The sequence below is a fragment of the Oryzias latipes genome, chromosome 24, assembly GCF_002234675.1.
Source record: "Oryzias latipes chromosome 24, ASM223467v1".
NCBI lineage: Eukaryota > Metazoa > Chordata > Actinopteri > Beloniformes > Adrianichthyidae > Oryzias > Oryzias latipes.
In genome coordinates this window covers 2,285,251-2,309,769 of record NC_019882.2, presented here as the reverse complement: position 1 = coordinate 2,309,769, position 24,519 = coordinate 2,285,251, and the positions used below count along the sequence as shown (strand labels likewise).

At 40.2% G+C, this 24,519-nt stretch overlaps 1 protein-coding gene across 3 annotated transcripts in view; it reads left to right on the top strand.

Moving 5' to 3' along the window:
• The window catches only part of plcb1 (phospholipase C beta 1), a 125,593-nt gene that overhangs the window by 85,514 nt on the left and 15,560 nt on the right, over positions 1–24,519 (top strand). For 2 of the 3 annotated variants that reach the window (XM_023952846.1, XM_023952847.1), the window contains exons 10-30: positions 3,644–3,790; positions 4,721–4,878; positions 6,693–6,775; positions 6,971–7,055; positions 11,325–11,499; positions 12,876–12,959; positions 13,037–13,107; positions 13,195–13,291; positions 13,362–13,446; positions 13,529–13,653; positions 15,116–15,270; positions 15,356–15,520; positions 15,603–15,702; positions 17,110–17,214; positions 17,299–17,414; positions 22,289–22,421; positions 22,505–22,558; positions 22,724–22,943; positions 23,063–23,231; positions 24,248–24,324; positions 24,397–24,486. In XM_023952846.1, the coding sequence (XP_023808614.1) occupies positions 3,644–3,790; positions 4,721–4,878; positions 6,693–6,775; positions 6,971–7,055; positions 11,325–11,499; positions 12,876–12,959; positions 13,037–13,107; positions 13,195–13,291; positions 13,362–13,446; positions 13,529–13,653; positions 15,116–15,270; positions 15,356–15,520; positions 15,603–15,702; positions 17,110–17,214; positions 17,299–17,414; positions 22,289–22,421; positions 22,505–22,558; positions 22,724–22,943; positions 23,063–23,231; positions 24,248–24,324; positions 24,397–24,486 (2,494 nt within the window). Of the gene's footprint in view, positions 1–3,643; positions 3,791–4,720; positions 4,879–6,692; positions 6,776–6,970; positions 7,056–11,324; positions 11,500–12,875; positions 12,960–13,036; positions 13,108–13,194; positions 13,292–13,361; positions 13,447–13,528; positions 13,654–15,115; positions 15,271–15,355; positions 15,521–15,602; positions 15,703–17,109; positions 17,215–17,298; positions 17,415–22,288; positions 22,422–22,504; positions 22,559–22,723; positions 22,944–23,062; positions 23,232–24,247; positions 24,325–24,396; positions 24,487–24,519 lie in introns of those variants that run through there. The other variant, XR_002872859.1, reaches the window with a different exon arrangement.

Genomic DNA, 24,519 nt, shown 5'->3' with positions numbered 1-24,519 from the left:
TGTCCTGTTCTCGCCTGCAAACCGGGATGCTACTTTTTCAGAAAAGAGTGTGAATCTGTACATGAAGACGTCTGAACCCTCCTGGTGCTGCAAAGACGTAACGCCTGCATCCCCGGTTTGGCTTACTTTGTTATTGGTTTGGCAGGAAAAGTACAACAAAGGTCTGAAGAGAAGCAGATATCGTCACTGAAAGCTACAGCAGCTAAAGGAACAGATCCAGAGAGGAAACCGCCTTCCCAAAAAAAAACAAATTCAAGCAAGAGATGAGGCCGATTCATGAGTTTACAACCCTATTGGAGAAAAACACTAAACAGAAACTGTAAAACCTTTTTTAGCTTCAGTTTCATTTACCTTTGACTTCAGTAAGAGACTGTTGTCTTGAATTAAAAAAAAATCACCTTTAGTACCAGTTTATGGAAGTATATGTGTCTCAGATTTCAAAATAGAAGTCTATACCAGAAATGCATTTCATTTTCACAATAAAGCTGTATTTCTTGACTCAAAAATAAAATTAAAATCAATCCTCCTAAATGATTTTTTTTTTCTTCTTCAACACCGCTCATTCTGTCACTTAATTATGCAAAGAGGGGATTGCATATTCGCCTTCAAATCCACCGCTCAAAAACTGTCACATAAATCCCGAAGCTTTATTTATATATTTGTATACATTTATATTATATATTTATCATTTTAATTAAGTGACAGAATGAGCGGTGATGCAGAAGAAAAAGAAAGATTGCTTTTTCATTTTATTTTGGAGCCAACGGACGCAGCTATATTGTGAAAATGAAAAAGCATTTCTGGTATAGACCTTTATTTTGAAATGTGAGACACACATGCTTCCATACCACAACATCATTTCAATTGGCATTTGACCTTGTGAAAAGGCATCTTTAGCTCCAGCTACAAATGTAAAGATTTTGATCTGTCCCCTTCCTTAACCTTTGAGCATCATTGGGAAGCTACTGGGGGGGGGCTTAGAAGTTCTAGTATGGGTGGCTCACAAAAGTCTTTTATTTTTTGCAACCGTTTTTACTGAAATATTTCAAAAACGAATACATGAATCCCTGGGTCAAGCAGGACGAAACAATATAACATATGATACGACAAAAGTAACGAAAAATCTCAGTTGCCAAGGAAATACCAAAATTTACTTTTGCTTTTTGTTCTAAAAATGATAGAAATCTGTTCTTCACCCCCAGGTGAGCAAAAACTTAAGTGGTTGCTAGGAAGATAAAACAAAAGAAAAGCCGCCAATTTCAAAATGCTTTTTTTTTTAACACATATGTCACATGCAGGGGCAAAAGGGCAGGAAATGAGGCGTGTAGCCACCCCTCATGGCGGATTTTGAAATCAGCCTATATGGACTGGCTGTGACAGTGCTGGTGCTCTCCCACTACCATGTTGTGTGTCCATCCTGTCCCGGGTTTCTCTGGAACCATGCCCTTCCCCGTCCCACTGACAGATTTCCTTCCCCATGTCAAGAATTTATCTAGCCGGAGGAAGTGCTGCCATCTGCTCTGCAGAAAGGAGTCCAGCGCTCCTCGTTTGATCCTCTCACACACATTCAGTGGGAATTTGGGGGATTTATATTTTTTAAAATATTATTGTTATTTGTTTCATCCTATATAATATAAACCAGCAGCGCAGGCTTGATTCCGACTCAACCTGACGTTCCCCTGTAAATTTAGTCTGTGGAGCTCATAAAACAGTGGAGGAACATACATTTGTTCTCATTTTTTCTTGTCATTATGCCACGCTTTCTATTTCTCTGTGTGTAATTCTCCGCTTTTTCCGTTTTTTTCACTTGGTGCTCCGTCTTCCTCTCTGTGCCGGCTCCAGCGCCGTGAACGCCGCTAAAAGTTTCTCTGGAGGAGAAAGCTCCGTGACCGATTTTGACTTTTCACACTTTTCTCCCAAGATAAAAAAACAACCAAATACATTCTCCATGCAGATTTTCTTTCTTTTCATGCGCCAATTTCGATCACTTTAAAAATGTCACTTTTGGATTGTCTCCTGAAGGTCTGGTACATCACCGAGCTCTGACCTACAAATGTATTAAAAAGCCTTTTGTCTGCGGAGATGCGGCGGTGGGTTTTGAGCCCGGCTCTAAAAGGTCCTGGCAGTCAGCAGGGAGTCAGACGCTGAGTTCATGTCCCACACGGCAGCCAGCTTTAATTAGTCTCACAAATCTGCAGAGGGCGGTGCCGCATTATTTAGCATAAAGTGGCTGGAGGGACCTGCTGCACCCATCAAGACTGCATCACTTAGCCCATTTAGCATCGAGTCAGGCGAGTGCAGGTGGGTGGAGGAAGACCCCCCAGGGGGTCATGAATGATGTAGCAGTTAAGGTGTGTGGTACATCATCTATTTACAAACTGTTCTGGTTACTTTTTACAGCAAATGTATCTAAGAAGACAGAAAAGATGTTAATTAACAAAAAAAGTTCAGACTAGAGTGGCTGCATTAAGAGAACCTGGAAACTTGAAGGTTTTCCCATGACAATCAATTTCAAAGATGATTTTTTCTTGTTTGATTTTGTTGCATCTAATGTTTAAAGGTTTCCATTAGCAATGAAACACATCAAAACTTACAGGTTTATAATTTAAACCTTTACGTTTTTTTCTAAACATGTCAGAAAACGACCACGGATGGCAACGCCACGCCATAACCTCTGTCACCTGATCTTAATCATTTCCCGGTAGCACAATGGGCTCAAAGCCCCGCCCCCACAAAAATAGGCTCACTTACTGAATGAAAATTCTGAATTGAAACTATAAAACAGCAGCTGTTACAAATAAACATTACTTTTTATGTGGAAACAATTTTAGGTTTAAATTTTTCATTCACATTTTCTTTAATGGTATTTATATTTGTATGATATTCACATTAACATTTTTCTTCTGTACTTTTTTTAGGTTTAGAATGTGCACTTTCAAATTTGTTTTCAAAATCCTTATTTTTTATTTTCATATTTCCAATCCAGTTTTTTATTTACTTTTAGAAAGAGAGATACAATAAGAGAAGTTTCTTCTGTCTTACTCCTAATGTTCACAGGAAATAGTTTGTTTTATTTGAATGAAAATGGTGTTTTTACATGTTTTTGTCATATTTATCTGACAATGGAGGACACATAGAAATAAAATTAAGCTTAAAATTACTTTTGTGCGTATTTCTTTATTCAAATCGTTGTGAATTAGGTGCAGATGAAAAAATGCAGTTTGATAAAGGTGGTATTCAGCAACTGGGAAGGAAAGGGGGGCGGGGTTGCTGCTCTCCAACAGTACCGCCCACAACTCAGAAGTGAATTTCTAATGAACTCCTGCCGCTCTGCAGAAACTATGTCCCAGAAATTGATGATTGGACAGGCCGCCATCTTGCAGGTGGCAATGTTGGGCACTTCAAGAAGAGAAAATAATGCAAATAAAATGTTTTTTAGTGCTGCATATCCATCATTGTGGGCTTCATTTGTCCCTTTTCATGAGTTAAGCACATCCTATTATCTCGTTGAATTTTATAGGATATCTATGATGAAAAGAAAATCCCTTTTAGATGTACATATAACGCATAAATCCATGTTTTTTGCAGCCTTTATCGACGATGCATTTAATAAAGTAACTGAGCTCTGGTGCTTTTGTCGCAGGTCAAATGTCGGTGGAAGGCTTCTCCAGGTACCTGAATGGAGAAGAGAACAGCATCATTCCCCCAGAGAAGCTGGACCAGAGTGAAGACATGACCTTCCCTCTTTCCCATTACTTCATCAACTCCTCACATAACACATACCTCACAGGTATGCTTCACCTATCCCTCCGTTCAGTTACAACCCAAAGTTTCTGCCCCCAGGAGCTTAAGTCAGGATCACATTTCTCTGGCTGTGAAAAAAAAGGCTTTTGTAAGGACCCAGCCTGCAAACTGGAAACATGAGAAAAACAAACAAGAGCTCCTTGATCGGCCGGATTTCTCTCCATCCTTCAGTAGAACGTATTCTTGCTGTTCTAAAAATAAATGAAGATGTTCTCACAGAGGATGATCTTAGATTAAAATAAATAAGAATAACGTCAATGACAATCTGTGTCACACAGTCGAACCATGAAATAACAAAAACGATGTTTTGGTTTGGGAAGGAATCAACTAAAACTGTGGGGGGGGGGGGACCTTACCCATTGATTCGTATTGGTTTTAATTGAAGCCAGTTTTTAACTTTACATTTTTCTCTATTGTACTAAAAGAAAAAATAGAAAAAACTAGACAAAAAAAATCTAAAAAGTTGTTGAAATTCTTAAAGTCTCCAAAGAAAACGATGTTTTTTTGAGTTTTTGACACGGATGTTTGGCATTTTTCTTATGAAAGAGAACAAATGTAATAAAAAATAATTTCATTTATGCATTTCTGAGTATTTATCCTTCAAAATCGCTGTCAATCAAACTATGGCAAAGACATTCAGTTTGAATTAATGAGCTGTTGTGATGTCACACCGGACCAGTAGTGCATGAGCATACTTAAATATGCTATCATTGCAGTTTCCATGAGAAATACGAAAAAGTATAAATATACACTTTTCAACTTTTCTGTTAAGTATTTGTTTTGGTAAGAAGCCCCTAGTGGTAACTTAGTGAATAACACCAGTTGTCAAACAAGCATCTGTTTGGTTCATTTCCTAGACAGTAAAATGTTTTTGTCGTTCTGTTTACCCCCTCCTGTTTGTGTCTGGGACGTACAGCGGGCCAGCTTGCAGGAAACTCTTCGGTGGAGATGTACAAACAGGTCCTGCTGTCCGGGTGCCGCTGCATCGAGCTCGACTGCTGGAAGGGTCGCACCACGGAAGAGGAGCCCGTCATCACCCACGGCTTCACCATGACCACGGAAATCTCCTTCAAGGTAAAGAAAGAAAGACCTGCGGAGGGAAGGCTTTGGTCCAAAAATGATTGACCGAACATACACAAAATCCCTTGTGCTATCTTGTGGGGTCCAGATGACCCCACCCTTACATTGACACCAGTGAAGATCACACATGATTGAAGAAAAAAGGTTCAGCGCACTGTCTTGTGGGGTCAAGATGACCCCACTCCCAACGTTGGGAGTGGGGTCATCTTGACCCCACAATATATCACAAGGGTTAAGAGATAAAAGTGGGGAAAAAAAGATATAGCCAACACACATCTCCTCTGCTTTAAAAAAAAATCAGCTGCTGGAGTTTTCAAAACAGTTGATCCGTTTTGTGCGGCTTATAATTTCCGCTCCTTCGCAGTGAAACCTGAGACGTAAACTACAAAATAACTGACTGGAGTAAGTTCAATAGCATCAAACAGTTCTCAAAAACGTAAAGATGCTACAAAGGCTTTTATCCAAACCTGCAGCTGGAACGACGATCATGGATTTTCAGCCGATCACTGATGAGTCTGAAGGACTTTCTGAACCCTGAAATGTCATCTCTTCATTATTTTCAAATCTGAAGTCTAAACTGTTGGATTCTTCTTATGTGCAGAACTTTAGATTTTAAACAATTCATAAACTGCAGAATACTCCTCAAAGTATTTGTACTTTTATGTAAAGTTTCCTAAATTAAATGTGTTGTAGTTTTAGAAAATGATCTCCTCTTTTAAAGTCCAAGAGCATTTTTGTGACATTTTGTGTTCACAGTTGTGTTACGAGTTTTATGATTTTTTTATCAAACTGAGCAAACATAAAAAAATAATGTTTTCCCAAATGTATTATTGGGATTTTCTAAAATGGAGTTTGAGTTTTTTTCTTTTTTAATTGGCTGCACTGTGGTGTAGTGGTTAGCACTTTCACCAAGCGACGAGAAGTCCCCGGTTCAAAACCCGGTTGGGATATTTTTGCATCCTCCACAGGTCGATTGATAACTTTACATCGTCACTAGGCATGAGTTTGTTATTGGGGCCCTGCATCAGGTGGTCCAGGCCGAACCCCGCCCGGTTTGGCTCTGGCTGCCCCGTGACCCCAAATATGATGTTTTTTTCCAAACGGTTTTATTTCGCCCATTCTCAGAACCGCAATTTTAAGCAGAATTTTCCTAAAAAATGTCCTCAATCATCAGAAAAACGGCTCAGAATGTGCTAAAACACAAAAAAAGACGCATTCCTTCGGAGTCTTTAGAAACGTCTAAATCCTGGAAATAAAACTTTTTTTTTACCTTTACAAACATTAGATGTAGTGATAAATATTATAAATGTGTTTAAAATGTGCCACACTTAATACAGAGTGAAATAAGACAATTGCATTCGCTTTTTTTCTCATTCAGTCAAGATCGGATGAAAACAAAAGGATGCAGAAATGAAGGAGAGCAGAAAAAAAAAAGCAAAACTGAAGGAGCAGATGGTAGAAAGTGCGAGACAGAGCTGCACTCATTATTACCCCTAAAGAAAAGGCTCAGGGGTGATTAATCAAAGCCTCAAACGGTGGAAAAACAAAGAAGAAATAGTGTCTTTATTGGTGAACGGAGCACGAGAGAAAGGGGAAAGTGATTGATCTAGTAGATTAAGATCTAACGAGAGCGGCAGAAAAAGGCAAACCGAATTAGTGGAAGGGTGAAGGATGGTTGAGATAAAGCCAAAGATTTTTATTTAAAAGATGAAGCCAATGGAAATGAAGGTTTTGAGCGATCTGATGATGGAGGATTTTACTCATGTTTCCAGATTCGCATTTAATCACCTTCATGTTTGTTTTTGCAGGAAGTGATAGAAGCGATCGCTGAGTGTGCCTTCAAGACCTCACCTTTCCCCATCATCCTGTCTTTTGAGAACCACGTGGACTCGTGAGTCTGATAAGTCACACCTCTTGACCTTTTTTTTTGACGAGCGGTTCACGCGAGCCGCTCCAGCTGTCAATCACTCAGCGAGGCGAGAGATTGTGCTTCATCTTTGATAGCTCTGAGGGGGTTTGGAGGGAATACATGCAAATGCAGCATATTGACATTTAAAAAAAACGTGTTTTTTGTGTGTGAACTTAGACCCAAGCAGCAGGCTAAGATGGCAGAGTACTGCCGGTCGATATTTGGAGACGCGTTGCTGATGGAGCCTCTGGAGAAATATCAGGTAGGTCCATAAAATGCTGAAATCCTCACTGCTGGTCCTCACTCTTAGTCACACTTTCATGAACAACCCGGTAACTCGGAAACACGTTTTTACCGCATGGATGAGTGCTTTTTGTCCTGGTTTCAGGTTCACACCAACTCACATCTGAGAAGGGTCACTTTTTTCAAGTCTAAGGTCACAAATTCAGGTCAAGTCTTGAATGTAAAGTTGGTAAAACCAGGAAAAAGACAACAAAAATGCTTAAAACAGAAGATATTTCCCAAAGTTCTGTGGAATAAACCACAAACCAAATGGACCACAGAACATTTCTGATACGTTTGAGTTACACCGATGTCACCATGGGTCCTCAGGGGATGAAGATGAAAATAAACAAAAGAGAAAGGTGGTTCACAGATAAAAGATACATTTTGTTTTCAAAATCATTACAATGACTGACAGTCTCAACATTTATTGAACCAAACATTTGTGCAATTTGAGTTTTTATTAATCTTAAAATCAAGTTGTTTTTGTTTTAAGGAGTTTGAAGCAAAAGGATTTGGACTCTTTTGAATATTAATAATGTCTGTATTTATAGATCCCAGCTCTTAATAAGACAAAAAATGGTGCTGATTTTGAGGAAAGCTTGTAAAGGTGTAGAGCTAAGAAAAGAAGGTCAAACCTGATGAGTTGTGGGCGGGACGATTGGCGTGGAACTAACTCTTCGCGCCTTAATGGCAGAGCTGTGAGTTTGTGGCCCCGCCCAGCGTAAAATCTAAGTCACAAATACGTTTTTCAAACTGCATTTGTTTGTTTGTTCCTGATTCATTTGAACAAAGAAATATTCAGAAATTCAGGTAATTTCTAAAAGTCCTCCTTTATTAAAATTTTCATCAGAGTGCATCTTTAACTCATGTTAGAATGTTCATATCTTTTATTCATTTTATTTTAATCATAGAGTGTTAGAGTGTATTTACAAACAACACATCAATTTAAATACATTTGACAGAATTCAGTCAATTTATAAAATATTGATTCATAACCAAGGCCTAATCGTTTCAGGGCATTACATTGTCATAATGGGTCAGCTGTTATAAAGTGCTTTAAACGTCCTAAAAATTGCATATTTCCCAGCATCTCCACGTCTTTCTGCAATTCTGCTGTTGCCACTGGAAATCTTCCATTGTCCTTTTGTGCCTGACACCCAGAAAAAAAGGTTTTTCGTGCCTTATGACACACGTTCAGGCTGCTCCCATGGCGGCCCTTTGCTGTAATCAACAAAACACGCAGCACAAATGATTCTGAACGTATCACTTATCCCCTCAAGCATCCACCAAGGTTATTGTCGTCCCTGTTGGCAGAGCGGCGAGCGGCGGCGCAGCCTCCCATCAGCCTGATGCTGCATTATCTCCAGCATGCAGGGGCCTCCTCCGGCGCCGCTGCCTGCCCAAGACAAAAACCCGCAGAGAATTACAGCCGTCCGACTGGGTCTGACTTTGAAGTAGTATCAGGGCGAAGCCTTGGAAAGGAGAAATTGAAGAATGCTGGGAGACAGACCCCAGCAAGTGCAATGCCACTGAGGAACGAGATTTCCACTGAACTTGTTATAATGGGGAAAGGTGAGAGCAATGACAGCCACTCCCCTCTGGCAGTGAGGCAAGCATGGATTCGCCATATCGAATTGGATATCAGCTCCCATAATCCATTGAGGCGGGGGCAGATAGGGTAATATAGCTAGATTGGTTCCAGCTCAGTCAAGTGTTACAATAAGAAGAGATTATGGTTTTCTTTAAACTTCCCTTTGAATTGTTTTTAATCCAAATCAAAACAAATGTTTTCCAAAAACGTTCTTTCAGATTAAAAGCGGGAAAACAGATTTTCATCTTGAGTTGCGTTTAATCTATCAGAGGATTAGTTTTAATCTGAAAGGATAAAGCGAAGCTGCACAGGTGAGATGTGTTTATCACAGACAGCAGACAGCACTGATGACAATGCAGGTGAAGGAGGAAGAATGAGCCGCAACCCGTTCGCTTTTGTCTGAGTTTTGGAGTGGGAAGTAATTATGTTTGATGTGTTAGCTAATATGCTATGTGCTAACACACATTTCATCGAGATTTAATGGAAACTGTTAAACCAGGCAAGTTAATGGAGGTTTTTCCTGTCATTTTTGAATGTTTCTAAAAAGTATTTATTGATGTGTGTTGCATGAATAATTGCGTTGCACATATTTTGCCCCTCTTTTGTCAAATGATGCCCAACAATACAGGATTATTTTGCTTTTACAGCCTTTTGTCTAAAAAGCCTGAGTCCCCGCTGAGCTTACAGGTGGATACGGACTGTCTGCAGGTGAAAAATGGTCAAACCGTCATGCATGTCACCTGCAGGAACTATCAAGGTCAAACACAAAAAATGTGTGTGCACATTTTTCTTTATGGGCAGGCTGCGAGCGGTAGGTCATAGAGAACACTTTAACAACACGTAAGGGTGAAGTAGGTGAGACGCAGGTGCAGTAATATACAGTATTGAAGACAGGTGGATGAGGCATTCAAGTACAGAACACCCCCACAAATAATCAGTGTAAATCTGAATCTGAAGTTGAATCTGAATCTCAATCTGCTGCCAGAATATTGTGAGATCTGAGCACAAAGCAGGATTTGTTTCTGTAGTAAAACCAGAACTTTTAGTTTGCGCAACACAGTTGCAACATGAAATCTAAAAGACATCTCTGTATTAAGCACAAAACCAAGGCCCTTGTAGCTCTTTAGTACCTCTATTGATTGTGTTTTCAGGAATACCGTTGCATAGAACAACCATGAAAGCAGACTGTAAAAACTCAAAAGCAACAAGAAATGACAGTGTCGTCTGCATAAAAAGTATGCATTTGACAACTTTTAACATGTGTTGTTGATATAAATGGAGAACAAAATAGGTCCAAGAACCAAACACTTTGGGACACCTTTCTTGATTTCAAGGGCAGGAGAAGTAGAGTCGGATATTTGTATTGACTGGGACCTGTTGGACAGGAAATCAACAAACTAAGCCACAGCTTGATCAGAGATGCCAACTTCTGCTAGCAGTTTCACTGGGGGAATCCGCTGAAATCCTTTGACGCCTGAAGTTATTCCCTGCTACGAAAAAAATGTTTTTTACACTTTCAAATAGATGCTAAATTAAGGTAAGTTTGGAGCAAAAGAGGTTTAATCCGCATTTGCATCAGTTGGCGACAAGAGGTTAAGATGCGGTTGCTCCTCCAATCCATAAACTCGCAACAACTGTACGACGAGTCAACCCCGTACAGGTACATGTGACTCAGGCCGCTCTCAAGGTATGTGTAGGAATTAATGCTTAAAGTCGCAAAGCTTCAGGCACTGCTAATGTTCGGTGGGGGTGTGAGGGGCTGTAAACTAGCAGGAGAGCATGTAAACATATGGATGATGGGAAGTGGGGATTCTCTGCGCCCACAACTCAGAGGTGATTTCCAAATGAGCTCCTTCCACTCTGCAGAAACTATGTCCTAGAAAACGAAACAGGGTTTTCTTAATTAAAAGACCTCGCTTTGAAAATAGATCAAAAGTTGATCGGATTGGGTCTTTCAAAGAAAAATTGGTAAACGTCAACATTTGAGCATAAATGTGAGGTGGATCCTCCTGAAAAGAGGCAACAATTTCATGAAGTCATGATGGAAAATCTCTTAACACCTTTTTTCATCTTCATCATCGACTATGACTGGAAACAGTTCAGGCATCTGCGAAGGTCGGCCTCAGCTGCGCTCTTTTTCCTAATTGAAGTTTTTATTGATGGATCTGCGTACGGTGGAGGGATAAATGCCACATCCACTTTTCTTTAGCAGGACATTTCATCTTTTTCTGCCTCACAACAATAAAGAGCTGAAGAGTGCAGAAAAACAGAAACGCTGACACAAACCTTTCGCTTCAAGCTCCAGCAGGATTCTTCTTCAGAGATGGAGAAATCTTGGTCATGCTTGTAGCTGGAACGTGGATGTTTGTGTGCATAGTCAACATCTCTGCAAAAAAATTAATTATTTATAGTCCCAAACAAAGTTATCCAAACGCAGTGTGGCCCATAAATAAATCAGGAATCTGCTTCACTATAGCCTGTTTATCTGTGAGGGTTAGTGCTCCTAGTGCATCGTGAGTTTTAAACCTGTTAATGACTGTAATTTATGTTAATAGGGATGCTAGCTACTAATTTGTCTAAGAATTTGTCATACAAGCTGTCGCCGTCTCGCTCCTCGATTCGTCAACGTGTGATGTGCTTCTTCACTTCTCACAGCTGGAAGCAGGAGTTCCACTGCCCAGCCCCATGGAGCTGATGGGAAAAATACTGATCAAGAACAAAAAGAAACACCACAAAGCTAACGGAAGCACCAAGAAAAAGCTCTCCGAGCAGGTTTCTAACACCTACAGCGACTCTTCCAGCGTGTGTGAGCCGTCCTCTCCGAGCGCGGGTACGAACACCGTCATCACATTCTCCTCACCAAAGATGTTCTGCTGCATCCATCTGGAGAACAGGAGCAGGGTTAACGGTCTTCTTTCATGAATTCATTAAGGGAGGATTGAACACTGTGTTTATTTAAATACCATCAGCAAAAGGTTACATTTTATAACTTCCTACCCATATGAGCCACACCTTCCTTTGTTTCTGTGCCTGACTTTGTATTAACCTGGAGTCCAATTAAATAAGAAAAAAAAGAGCAGATCTATCTACTGTAAGTTCAGGCTGAAATGAAACCTGATTTTCTCATAATCTGAGTTTGTTGCCGTGGTAACATCCCCCATGAAGTTAATCTCGTCGGGAGCAAGTTCACCCGGAGAAAAACTAATTCAACCTGAAATTCTGCAGGATTTATCATATTCATCATTTGATTATTCATTCTTTGTCTCAAAGGAATTGATATAGAGGCTATTTTTATTAAAATCTTTTTTTTCCCATTTTACTTGAGATGTTGTTGATCCATAAAAACAGAACATTTATAAAAATGTACGTTAGAAAAATTATCTAAAGTGCCTGATTTCTGTTTCATATTTGATAAACTTCATATTTTTATAATTCTTGCTAATCAAAAACCACAAATATTGGTCATTTTTAACATCATGGATGCCGTTGAACACATTCTGGGGGCTGTTCTTGAGTCTTAAATATTACCAGAAAGAGATTGAAAAATACTGAATAGGACTTTTGGATTCAATTTTTCTTTCCAGGGTAAAGTGAATTATATAAATAATAGTATTTAGTGTGTAGTTGAAAATATACATATTAATAATAGTATAATTGAATAACATTAAATATGAACTGCATGTATGTCAGAAATTGAACCTTAAATATAAAATGATGCCGATTTATTTCTATAAATCTTTTATCATAAAATATAAGCTGAGATGTTTATAGGATAGACAGAGAAGTGCTGCACATTCTGAGTAGTTTTTACAATATCTATTAATAAAAGCTGCGTAATTTCATATTTAGTGGAAAAAAATGTTAGAATTTATTCTTCTAATAACATGTCAGATTCTTGTTGACCTGGTGAATTTGTGTTTTTCTCCTGTGATAATTTCAGACTTTATTTGGTTTTAATTTTCTCTGCACAGCCTTTCTGAGACAGAAAACTCAGTTATAGTTCTTCAGTAAACTCAGGTTGTGTTCAGACTTTCCTCCAAAAGTTTCTACCCTGGTGCATACTGCCCCCTGCTGGAGGAAAGGAAAAAACCCAGCTGCTGGAAACATTGACTATTTCGTTGTGGTCCATCTGAGATTACAGCAAACGAGTCAATTATAGTGTTAAAAAGAGAATGTGAAATAAAAATGATTTTGTTTTCCCATCAGGTTCAACCAAAGAGGAACCAGAGCCCCCCCAGCCCTGTGAGGCCGCTGAGCTTGTGCTGAGAGCCCAGAGCAGGAAGTCCATCGGTGAGTTTGTGTCCAGACGAAGATGTCATCGCGTTGCAAACGATTTGATTGGAATCAGACTTCTTGTGGGATTTCAGGTGAAGTGGAGGCTGAAAGTGACGAGGAAGACGACGACGATGACGACTGTAAAAAAGGCTCGATGGATGAGGTGCGTCTGTCGGTGGTCCTGCACCCCAATGCCGTCTTTTGAGATTCACCTTCTGTTGTTTGAAGAAACGACGTTTGGTCTTTTCAGGGCACAGCAGGCAGCGAGGCCTTTGCCACAGAAGAAATGTCCAACTTGGTCCTTTACATCCAGCCTGTCAAGTTTCACAGCTTTGAGACTTCTAAAAGTACCTGAAACACGAAGAAAAAGTACTCCTGAAGTTCTGCACGTGTTGCTTTCATCGTCTGTGTTTGCAGAGATCAACCGCAGTTACCAGATGTCGTCGTTTGTGGAGACCAAAGCTTTGGAGCAGCTGACCAAGTGTCCCGTCGAGTTTGTGGAGTATCCCTCTGAATTGGTTTGATCTTTTTGAGTCCCTTTGCTGATCCAGATGTGACCTTCGCCTTTAACCAGTCCTGCTCAGATACAACAAGCTGCAGCTCAGCAGGATCTACCCGAAAGGCACCCGGGTGGATTCATCCAACTACAACCCTCAGCTCTTCTGGAATGCCGGCTGTCAGCTGGTGGCGCTGAACTTCCAGACCGTTGGTGAGGAGGAGGAGGAGGAGGAGAAGGAAACTATTTTTTGACGACTATCTGGTGCACAAAATAACATCCTTAACCAAATTCACAGTTGTGGTTTTTTTTTGTCTTAAATGTATTATCAAGACTTTGGAGCAAAAAAGGTTTTGACTCATTTAAATAGTAATTTCCTTATTTCTAGATCCTAGCTCTTAATGAGACAAAAGAAAACCTCAACGGATTTTGATAAAAGCTCCTAAAGGTGTAGAGCAAAGATAGAACCTGCTAAAATATCTTCAACATCTGAAACAGGGGTTCTTTGTAAGGATTAAATAGTAGATTTTCATCCGATGCAAAAATGTCCGTCTCTAAACAAACTAGAAAATCCAGAATCTAAAAAGCAGCTAGGGCTAAAACTGTGAACCAGGCAGCACTTGAATTTTAATGTCTGGACGGTTTTTACTTTGCAAAAGAAGATAAGTCAAGATTTCTTTACCCCATTGGAAGATTTTCTTTCAATAGACGAGAAAAAATGATTTGATAAGATTGTTTCTCTTGCAAGATGGAAAAAAGGATCATTCTTTCTTTTTACTTAAGATTCTGTTTTTTGTAGTCTTATCTCTGTGCCATTTTCATGTCTCTCTCCTCATTTAACATGCGGGCGCGTCTTTCGGGATACGTTTGATTTGTTGTCGCTCAATTCATTCTCAGTCAAGCAGGCATGTTTCTGTGCAAGTTGGAGGTTGGTTAGAAAGATTTCCGCTGATCTAAATTGTTATATACGTTGGATTATTAAGGCCAGTTTACACACAAATTTTTTTTTCAAATACAACTCCAGAAAAAAAAAAGTATTAAATTACGAGATAACGTTGTATATTTACGTCGAAGGACAAATTGTTTTCTTGTAAATGTATGTGTTTTAAAGTTACTATTTTTTTTCGTAAATATACAACTTTAATTCTTATAATTATCCTTTTTTTTAGTGGCCCTTACTCTGTGGTTGTTACAGTACCAGCATTAGAAAATCCAAATCCACTTTTATAAATATCTGACAGTTGAACTAGTAGCTTTTATCTTGGTAGGATCTCCTAAAAAAGGTAGTGATCTCCTGCTTGTTTTTTTTTAAGACAAAATTAAATCTTGAAATGATCTAAAAAGTGGAATATTTGGGTATATTGCTCTGGTAATTAGAATTTTACATTTATGATTAATTTGTCCTAAAAATTCGGAGTTGTTCTAGATTCTCGAAATCAATCAAGTCTGTTTCTTGACTGCTCACCATTCGCTTTAAAATAGTAAATAAAACCGTGTTTCTTTAGAGAAATTGCCTAAAATAGGATGTTTACAAAATCAAAAAACTTTAATCGCTACATCTAACTGGAAAGGTACTGGTTAGTTAGTCTGAAATGATAAGAAACTAGAAGTTAGACACAAATATGTGGTTTGTTTGGAGCGTATGTCAGAGGTGTGTTGTGTTTGCCCTCCTCAGATTTATCCATGCAGCTGAACCTAGGAATGTTTGAGTATAACGGGAAGTGCGGCTACAGACTCAAACCGGAGTTCATGAGGAGACCGGATAAGCACTTTGACCCTTTCACCGAGAGCACTGTGGACGGGATTGTCGCCAACACGCTGTCGGTTAAGGTGCGATTGTGGAAAAACCTTCTCTTTCTACACATATTCAATTGTTTTGCCTCAATAAAACTATTTTATGTTTTTTCCTTCTTAGATCCTCTCAGGTCAGTTCTTGTCTGATAAAAAGGTAGGAACATACGTGGAGATCGACATGTTCGGCCTGCCGGTTGACACCAAGAGGAAAGCGTTCAAGACCAAGACGTCTCAGGGCAACGCCATCAACCCGGTCTGGGAAGAGGAGGCCATCGTGTTTAAGAAGGTAAATCCGCGGCTCGTCCGTCTCTATCCTTGCATCTTTTCTTTTGTTTTGTCTTTTGCTAAAGATTGGATCCTTCTTTCAGGTTGTCCTCCCCACGCTGGCTTCTCTGAGGATTGCAGTGTTTGAGGAAGGAGGGAAGTTCATCGGCCACCGCATCTTTCCTGCATCTGCCATCCGTCCAGGTGACAAACTTGTTGTTGGAGTTCAACATCTAAATATTAGTGTATCTCGTGAAAGATCTACTCCTACTGTCGAGTCTCCTGGTCTCCTTCAGCTCTTGTCCGACTCGATAGACCTCGTTTCCCAAAGGACATGGAATCAACTCAATCGCTCGTCTGCTTTGCTTTTCTATTTATTTTGGCAGGTAGTTGTCTGATAGATGATGAACAAGATAGGTTGAAAACCTTTAAAGACACAAATCAGTATTTCAATCGAACATTTCCATAAACTTAACATGTCAAACACATCAAAATGCTCTCAAATTTAACTTGTTTGACACAGACGCTTCAGAGCTTGTTTCACCTTCATGAAGCAAAGTGATTCGGCACAATGTTTCGGGCCGTGTGTCAAGTGGCGCAGATCACATGGTTGATGACGTATGAAGCGCCAATAGCATCGTTTGGTCGAACCCCGGTTCAGATGTCTCTTGTGTTTGAACAGTCACTATTCTCTAGAAATACAAATGAATCCCGAACGTTTCCCAACAAGTTTTATTGTTTCCCCTGTATTGGAATCAGCGTCAGTTCATTGCACTTTACCATGGTTCCTGGTAAAAGACGTATTGTAGCCCAGGATTCGTTTCTCCTAATAAGAAAGTACACTATGAAGGTTATTCATACATAAAATACTTCTATCCTGGGTTTAAGACCACCAACTTACATTCTTTTTCTTTTTTCTTTTTGCCTTGTGTTTATTTTCTTCATACGTGTGTTTTGCTGTGTCAAGCACTCCTCACAGAAAACGTAACTCGTTGTCTTGTTTTACGTTGTTTTTTTTTAAATCATCATTAACAACATTATTTGTTTGACGTTTTTTCATTATTTTCACAATGAAGTGTTACAAGGAGCTTAGTTGAAGCATATGATATACATCCAGTTCGCCACCAGATGTCGCTGTTTTGTGTGGTTTCAAAGCCCTGAATGGGTGGTTCATTTTTCCGCCACAATTACATGAACCCCAAGGAAAGCTTCATGGGGCTTCTATTCCCATCCAATAACCAGCAATAAACATAAAAATATATTCTCAATTCATACCGGTTGTGTCTATGGTTTGGTTTCTGGAGCTGGAGTGGAATCAGACCAAACAAAGATGCAGGAGTGAGCTTTTCAGTGATGAATGAGATGAGTTTGTTTTTGACAAGGGCATGTCTGGCCCGGGTGGAGACATTCCCAATTGTTGAACGTGACACCCATAAAAAATGGTGCTTTTAACATGTTCTTGTTTTTCTGATGATTGAGGACAAATAAGACGAAAATTAAGCTTAAAATCGCCTTGTTGCGAAAGTTGTAGCCACGCCCCAAAGTCACATTCCTGTTTTTTGTTTTCATGCATGTTTGCAGACTCTGACAAATGCCGTTTCTACCCTCCAGGTTATCACTACATCAACCTGAGGAATGAGAAGAACCAGTTGCTGACATTACCGTCCCTGTTCGTTTACGTGGAAGTGAAGGACTACGTCCCCGACACCTTTGCAGGTGAGTCGCCGTTCATAAAACATTGTTGGTGACGTTCCTCCTTCCGTGATCTGTGATGTAATAAGTTTCCCTGCTGCTCCCCAGACGTCATAGAAGCGCTGTCCAATCCGATACGCTATGTCAACCTGATGGAGCAGAGAGCCAATCAGCTGGCTGCTCTCACTCTGGAGGAAGGAGGCGAGGAAGAGGGCGACAAAGAGGTTTGCTTTGCTGCATTTTACCTTCAAACTGTAGAGATTTATTTGGCTTTTCAAAATAAAACGCATGTGGGAATATGTTTTACATCTGATTCTATGCCCGTCTATTCCTGATTTAACGGATCAAAAAGAATTTCTGGAGTGGCATTTAAGACCGGAAGTGGAAATTTTTGTCAGCTTTTTAGAACAGAATCATTCCCATTTTTATGAAACATGTGGTTTAAAAAGACAACCCATTAAATCCGCGTGGGGTGTTGTATAGTGCGGGCGCTACGTACCCTTACAGCCCTCCCGTTTTCTCCTTTCTACCCGCCCTCTTTGGCCAAATAGCTCCCACATGTGACACATATTTTAAAAAGTAAACGTATTTTTTGGATGAATCAGTGAAAGCAAATTTTTGGATTTCCTTGGAAACAGAGGCTTTTTTTAAACCACGCCCACATTCCTACTATGGTCATCAGAATCAGCTTCATTGACCAAGTTCAGCTTATGTACAAAGAATTTGTCTTCGGTTTCTTTTCCTCTCATGCAAACTAGCAAGGTATAAAAAAAGTGTGAGGGGGTAAGACAGAAAAAGGATAAATAATACAAAATAAAGTAATATAAGGTAGATATGGGAATAAATACACATAACTAAATAAGATAACAAATATAACATGACCATATGAAATAACATGACCAAGACAAAATGCAGCAGGAGTTCTAGTGTGACAGTTTCTGTGGTTTTGTTCAGTGGTCTTGAGTGTTCTGGAGTCAGGAGTTCATCAGAGTGACAGCTCGGGGGAAGAAGCTGTCTTTGTGGCGAGTGGTTTTGGTGTGCATTGTCCTAAAGCGCCGCCCTGACGGGAGGAGGCTGAAAAGGCAGTGTCCGGGATGAGAGGGGTCTTTTACCATTCTGCCAGCCTGCTTACTGACTCTGGATCGGTACAGGTCCTGAATGGGGGGGAAGGCTGGAACCAATAATCCTCTCAGCAGATCTGATGATTCTCTGTAGTCTGTTCCTGTCGGGTCTGGATGCTGATCCAAACCAGACTGGGATAGATGTGGTCAGGACAGATGGGATTATTGCCGTGTAGAAGATGGTCAACAGCTCCTGAGGCAGGTTGAACTTCTTGAGTTGTCACAGGAAGCACAACCTCTGCTGAGCCTTTTTCCGGAGTGAGTCAATGTGAGCGGTCCACTTAAGGTCCCGTGAGACGGTGGACCCTAGGAACCTGTGTGAGTCTGATGAGTGCTGTTGAGAATAGTGAGTCCACAAAAAGGACCCGTGCATAGGGGTCTGCAGAGTAAAATATGTGGAATAAAGAAGCGCGACTTTTGCGAGCTCGCCACGCTAACGCCATTCAAAATCTACAAATTTTGCTCAAAGGCGCAGTAAGAATGAAACATTTTGAAAACAATCTGGTCCTTCAGTCCAGGACTACGGTGGCCCTGGGGGGTATTCCAGAAAGCAGGTTCTGCTAGCTCCCACGGTAAGTTTGAGGCTAAGGAAGTTGATAACCTCAGCTTTCGGTTCCAGAAATGGAGGTATGTTTCAGGGTAGGTCAAGTTACCATGGCAACTCATGCTCTGAACATAACCTGGTCGGGAGTAGGTTTAGTTGAAGGTTAGTTTGTTTTCAGAGAGGTGAAGCAGCATGGCGTGTCCATTTGAAGATGATTTAGTGGATGAAAAAGCTCAGATAATACTTTTTCCACCATGAGAGGATGATAAGACCACATATGGATGTTGGAAAGATAAACTTTTTTACTTTGATCTAACGTAATTATTTGCTTCAGTTAAGATAAATCATTTTTTTGTTAGAAATTTATTTGTTAAAAATTACACGTGGTTTTCAGACAGTTATTTTCCTTTCGTTCAAATGAATTCAATTAAGTAGGTGTAACTTTGGTGCTGCCGTTAGATCGGCACCGCAAGGGATTCTGGGATATCATTCCCTTTGCCTGTCTGGACGGATTTGGGTTTAAGTGTGGGTTTTTTACAAAATGTGTTTAGTTGTATAGCTGTTTTACTGTGTTTCACCGTGTTTGGCCGAGCTATTTTGTCCTACTATGCTTACGTCTCTGCACCATGAGTGAGAGTAAAGGATAGGATGATGAGTTTATATAGCACCCCTACCGCTCAATATTGTTATGACAGTAACGGAAAATTCTTTAGTGAGTTTTTGCACTCGGTGAATTTTTTTTCCTTTCTTTTTATTGTTGTAAAAATGAGCATATCTGCCGGCTCAAACTTAGACATATGAAAGTTCAAGAAATATAAGTAATTAAGATGGAAAAAAGATTAATGGAGTAATGGGACATTTAGTTAGATAAATACGTAAATTTGAGTTGTATAAACAATTATTGAGTTTGAATAAATTTAACTAAATAATTTAAATTATTTTTCAGCCGTGTTACTTTTTTGATGGACTTATAATTTTTAACCGCCGTTGTGGGTACCGGATGTTCTCGGGTTGCCGGATGTTCTCGGGGTCCTTCGGGGTCCTTCGACCAATGATGACGTCACACTATTTGATTGGCTGTAAGTTGCCACGACCAATGAGTTAACGTCGCTAAGTTTTTTTAAAAACTTTATTGACAATTGCGGTATCATACATTAACAATGACATAAACGTTAACAACGAACAATAACGATGTAATCAATATTGCCTCGAAGATCAGTCACCATTGCCAAATATAACATATTGACATAGAAAATAAAGAATAAAGGGGAAAAAAAGAAACAATGAACATAACACACAAATAAATAAAAACATAAGTAAAATAAAATAAAGGAACATAGAAAAAATCTAAGTAGTCTAATACTAGTTAAGTTAGGGGTACTCGTGAAGTTTTTATTTCTGAACAAAACTAAGCAATTTCAAGCCATTCTTCTTTTTCATATAATGAAGTGATTGAAAGCAAAAACAGAGCTCTTTATTAAATGTTATAAAAGTGGTTTGGTCTTCAAAACTTGACCTCACCAAGATGGCGGTGTTCTCCTCCCATGAGGAACCACGTGATGTCTCCTCTAGTGATATAACTCATTGGAAGGACCCTGAAGGACCCCGAGAACATCCGGCAACCCGAGAACATCCGGTACCTACACCGTCATTAAAATCTCAGACTCCGTCTCACTTCCGTCTCAAGTGTCGCGCTTTCTTTTTTTTCTACACACGTTTCCATGGTGACTCCAGAAATCGGCGATCTATTGAGAATGTCTTTATGTACCGTGCGTTAACCCAGGGTTACCAAGTCGAGCGTAATTACGCCAACTCATATCCGGTCTTTTGGAACCGACATACCCAGAGTAAGCAAGTTCAGGTGGATTTCAGCCAGAGTTCAGGCTTAAAGTCAGGCTAGTTTAAACATGCTTCCTGGAATACCCCCCTGAAGTGCAAATCACATCAACAAATTACTTGGCACAAACATATTTTAACGATCACAATGACAATTTAAAAAAAGCATTATATTTCAGAAAACAAAATGAGAAACAAAAACGAAAACCAGAAAAGGAAGGTAATGTGTAACATCGCTGATGGGATGATGGCGTTGGTCCATCGTTTCATCTGAAGGTTAATTTGACATGAAGCGATACTGGAGATCATCCAGTCAGCGATGTCCCATAAAACCTTCTCTGTTTCCTTCTTTTAACATTTCATTTAGTTTCCTGGAAATTACTTTTGTTTTCCAAAATGTTTTTTTGTTTGCTTTTAACGTTTTGGTTTTATAAATGTAATGTTGTATTTTTTATATTTGTTATGCTTTATTAATTTTGTCATTGGAATCTTTAAAATTGATTGAGTGATTTTTGGTTGATATGATTGGCACTTCAGGGCCACCGTCCATGGCGGCTGCATGGCAGAATCAATCTGAAAATACTAAAAAAAATCTTTTAAAAATCCAGACTTTAGAATGGTGATAGGATGGATCGTAAACCAAAATCATGTTGGCTTTTTTTACCCTCCAGGCCAAGCAAACGGTCTGTCCCATTTTTAATTCTCAGTCTGGGATTTTCTTGAGGTAAACTGCAGCTGCAGCATCGCTTCAAAACCCTCCGTCTCTAAATATCAAATCAGTTCTTCTTGTGACAAATTCAAACCAGATTACCTGCAGAGCCGAGTCGCAGCTGACTTTGAATTTGACCAAAATTCAGACTTTTAAAAGCAGAAAAAATGATTTTACTGAGTCACATGCAGGAAAAGAAATCTCTGAAATTACATAGAATCTAGTCTGTGTGAAAATGTTTTGGGGAAAATTATAGACAGATGCCTACCGTTCATATTTTTTATTTGATAAAATGATTCAATTAATTTTTTTTAGAGGTTTTTAATCTTTATTGGCTATTTTGGGAAATGCAAAAATAATTTAATTTAATAAAAATTTAATTTGGTAAAGAATACAATTTACATTTTCACTGTCTTTATTTTGAAATAAATACAAACTATGTATTTGTGCTGAAAGCTGCTAAGTTTTCAGTTAAAACGGGAAACAAGGACTTTTACTCTGAAATCCATGTTTTTCCTTTGTTTTGGGGATGTGAGCCCAGATCAGGTTAACTGATGTTGTTAGCGGAGGAGCCTGAAAAGCAGCGTCGTCCCTGGGAGTCGGCTTTTCTCTGGTTTCCCAGCTGATGTGATTATTGCTACAGATTGCTGACAGAGAGATGCTTGATGTGGTGTCCATGGCAACCGCCGCACAAGGAAGTTAGGTGTGGAGACGATGGGGAGGTGTGGGGAGGTGCAAGGAAAAGCAGGAATGCACAGAGTGGGCTTCAACAGCTACAAACTTACTCGGGTACAACGAAGGATTTCCTGGAGGAAGATTGAAAAGATGTGCCAAAAATACCAGATGCAACAATCATGTCTGCTCTTGTATTCTTCGTGTGGCGAGCAGGTGGAGGCAGGAAGTGATGCCCCCACAGAATCCAAAGTGGACCGTGGGGTCGTGCAGCCTGCAGAAAATGGACTGGAGACGCCCATCATCCCCTCCAAACCGCCCTCATTGGTCGGCCCGACTCAGTCTGCAGGTGCAAAAATTTACCAACAAAAAAAGGTTGAATGTTTTATTTTCGCTTAACGGTTAATCTGCAAACTGGTTCCGGGGGTGCAGGTTCGCTGAAGCCGGCGGCGAAGACTGAAGACATCATACAGAGCGTCCTCACGGGTAAAGTTCTCGTTTCTGTGGAGGAACGTGGTCGTTTGGTTGTAAAGATCCTCTAGATTCGTCTCTATTGACCCTACATTGATATTTACGATAATCAATTGGATATAAATCTCCATTTATTTCCCTAAGAAGTTCCTGTTTTGCTTTATCTCTTGGTGTCTCCAGAGTTGGAGGCTCACACGGTGGAGGAGTTAAAGCAGCAGAAGAGTTTTGTTCGGGAGCAGCGGAAGCAGTACAAGGAGATGAAGGAGCTGGTCCGCAAACACCACCGCAAGACCGGCGAGATGATCAAGGAGCACACGGCCCGCATCTCCGAGCTCCAGGGCCAGCATCAGCGCAGGAGGTCGGCCCTGCAGAAGAGTTATAAACGAGACGGTAAGAAAAGGTAGGTGCCCCTCATCTTCTTCAACCAGCCTGAACACTGCCTCTTTTGTATCCCTTCTGTTTCGATGGACATAAAGAGGCGTTCCAGCGATCCTAACCTGTTGGTCTGTCTGTTTGCAGTCAGTCTGAACACTCCCTGTCGTCTCTGGACCAAGAGCTGACGGAGCTGGATCAAGAGTGCAACCAGCGGCTGGCTGAGCTGAAGGAGCAGCAGCAGCAGCAGCTCCTCACCCTCCGTCAGGAGCAATACTACAGCGAAAAGTACCAGAAACGGGAGCACATAAAGCAGGTGGGGTCAGAGAAAAGTTCACACCGCCCTCCAGATTTGGTAGTGATGTACGGATGGCGACCTTTAAATTCTTCAGACTGTTGGAAAATCGATGATGGAGGAGGAATTAGTCATGGCGGCTGGAATTCTATGACACCATGTCTTTCATATATCGGAATAGAGATTTGCACCGCTGTGACATTTCACACCAAGTCTTTCTTTTCAGTGTCCAGTGTGCGTCTCAGCAGAAGATGGTGTGTGTTTTTGTTTAGTTGTTGACTTGTTCTGTTGTTAAGGCTCCATTCTGACATGAAGGAGTGGAACATCTGACAGAACAAATAATCCTGGTTCCTGGTCAGATTACAGCTGACCCACTCGTCAGATTAAAGTCAAGCCTCAAAAGTTGGGATTAGACCCCATAAAATTAGGGAAAGTCTTTGTAAAAGTTGGGTGCTTTTCATTAAAAGATCATTTTAAATGAGTCAATGTTTGTCAGTAAGCAGAGTTAAAAAAAAAACTCTTTTGTGTTCTGTTGAAGTGACGCATGTTGATCCTTTATTTGCCTTTTGGCTCCTTTATTAAAGTTTTATAGATGAGAATTGTTTAGAAGCTGTAAACTGAAGTTGTTCAGTGATTTTGATCTGTCAGTCATTTATGACTTAAGCGTCATTTTAGCAAATACAAGGTCATGAATTGTGTACCGAATGTTTTTTTCTTTTTTTCTGTGTGTGCATTAATAGAAGTATGACACATAGACATGCGTGATGGTGCAGCAGCTCCAGAAAATCTCCAGGTCTTGTCCTTGTGCAGGATGACCCACATATTTGGGCTCATTTAGTCTCGCAGGGTTTGGAAAAACAAACCAGTTCTGCTCCACTGCATCTGCAGAGAACACAGCTGAGGTGTCAGGGAAGAGGAAGTCAAGCGGAGGCCAACAAGCAGAATAAGCAGTGTGCCGATTGGAGCCAGCATGTTTTGGGGGTTTTGTTTTTGTTCTCTAACATAGGATTATTTTTCTTCTGCTTGATCCTTTCCAGCTGGTTGAAAAACTGACGGGTTTAGCTGAAGAATGCCAGAGTGCTCAGCTCAAAAAGCTCAGAGACATCTGTGAAAAGTAAGGCCGCCCGTTCACACAAACGACGGAGAATCTGTGCAGATGTTTAAAATCCTGTCTGTCGTCATGCAGAGAAAAGAAGGATCTCAAGAAGAGGATGGACAAGAGAAGACAAGAGAAGATCACTGAGGCCAAATCCAAAGACAAGAATGTGACAGAAGAGTAAGTAGAGCCCAAAACCAAAGGTTCTGTTGC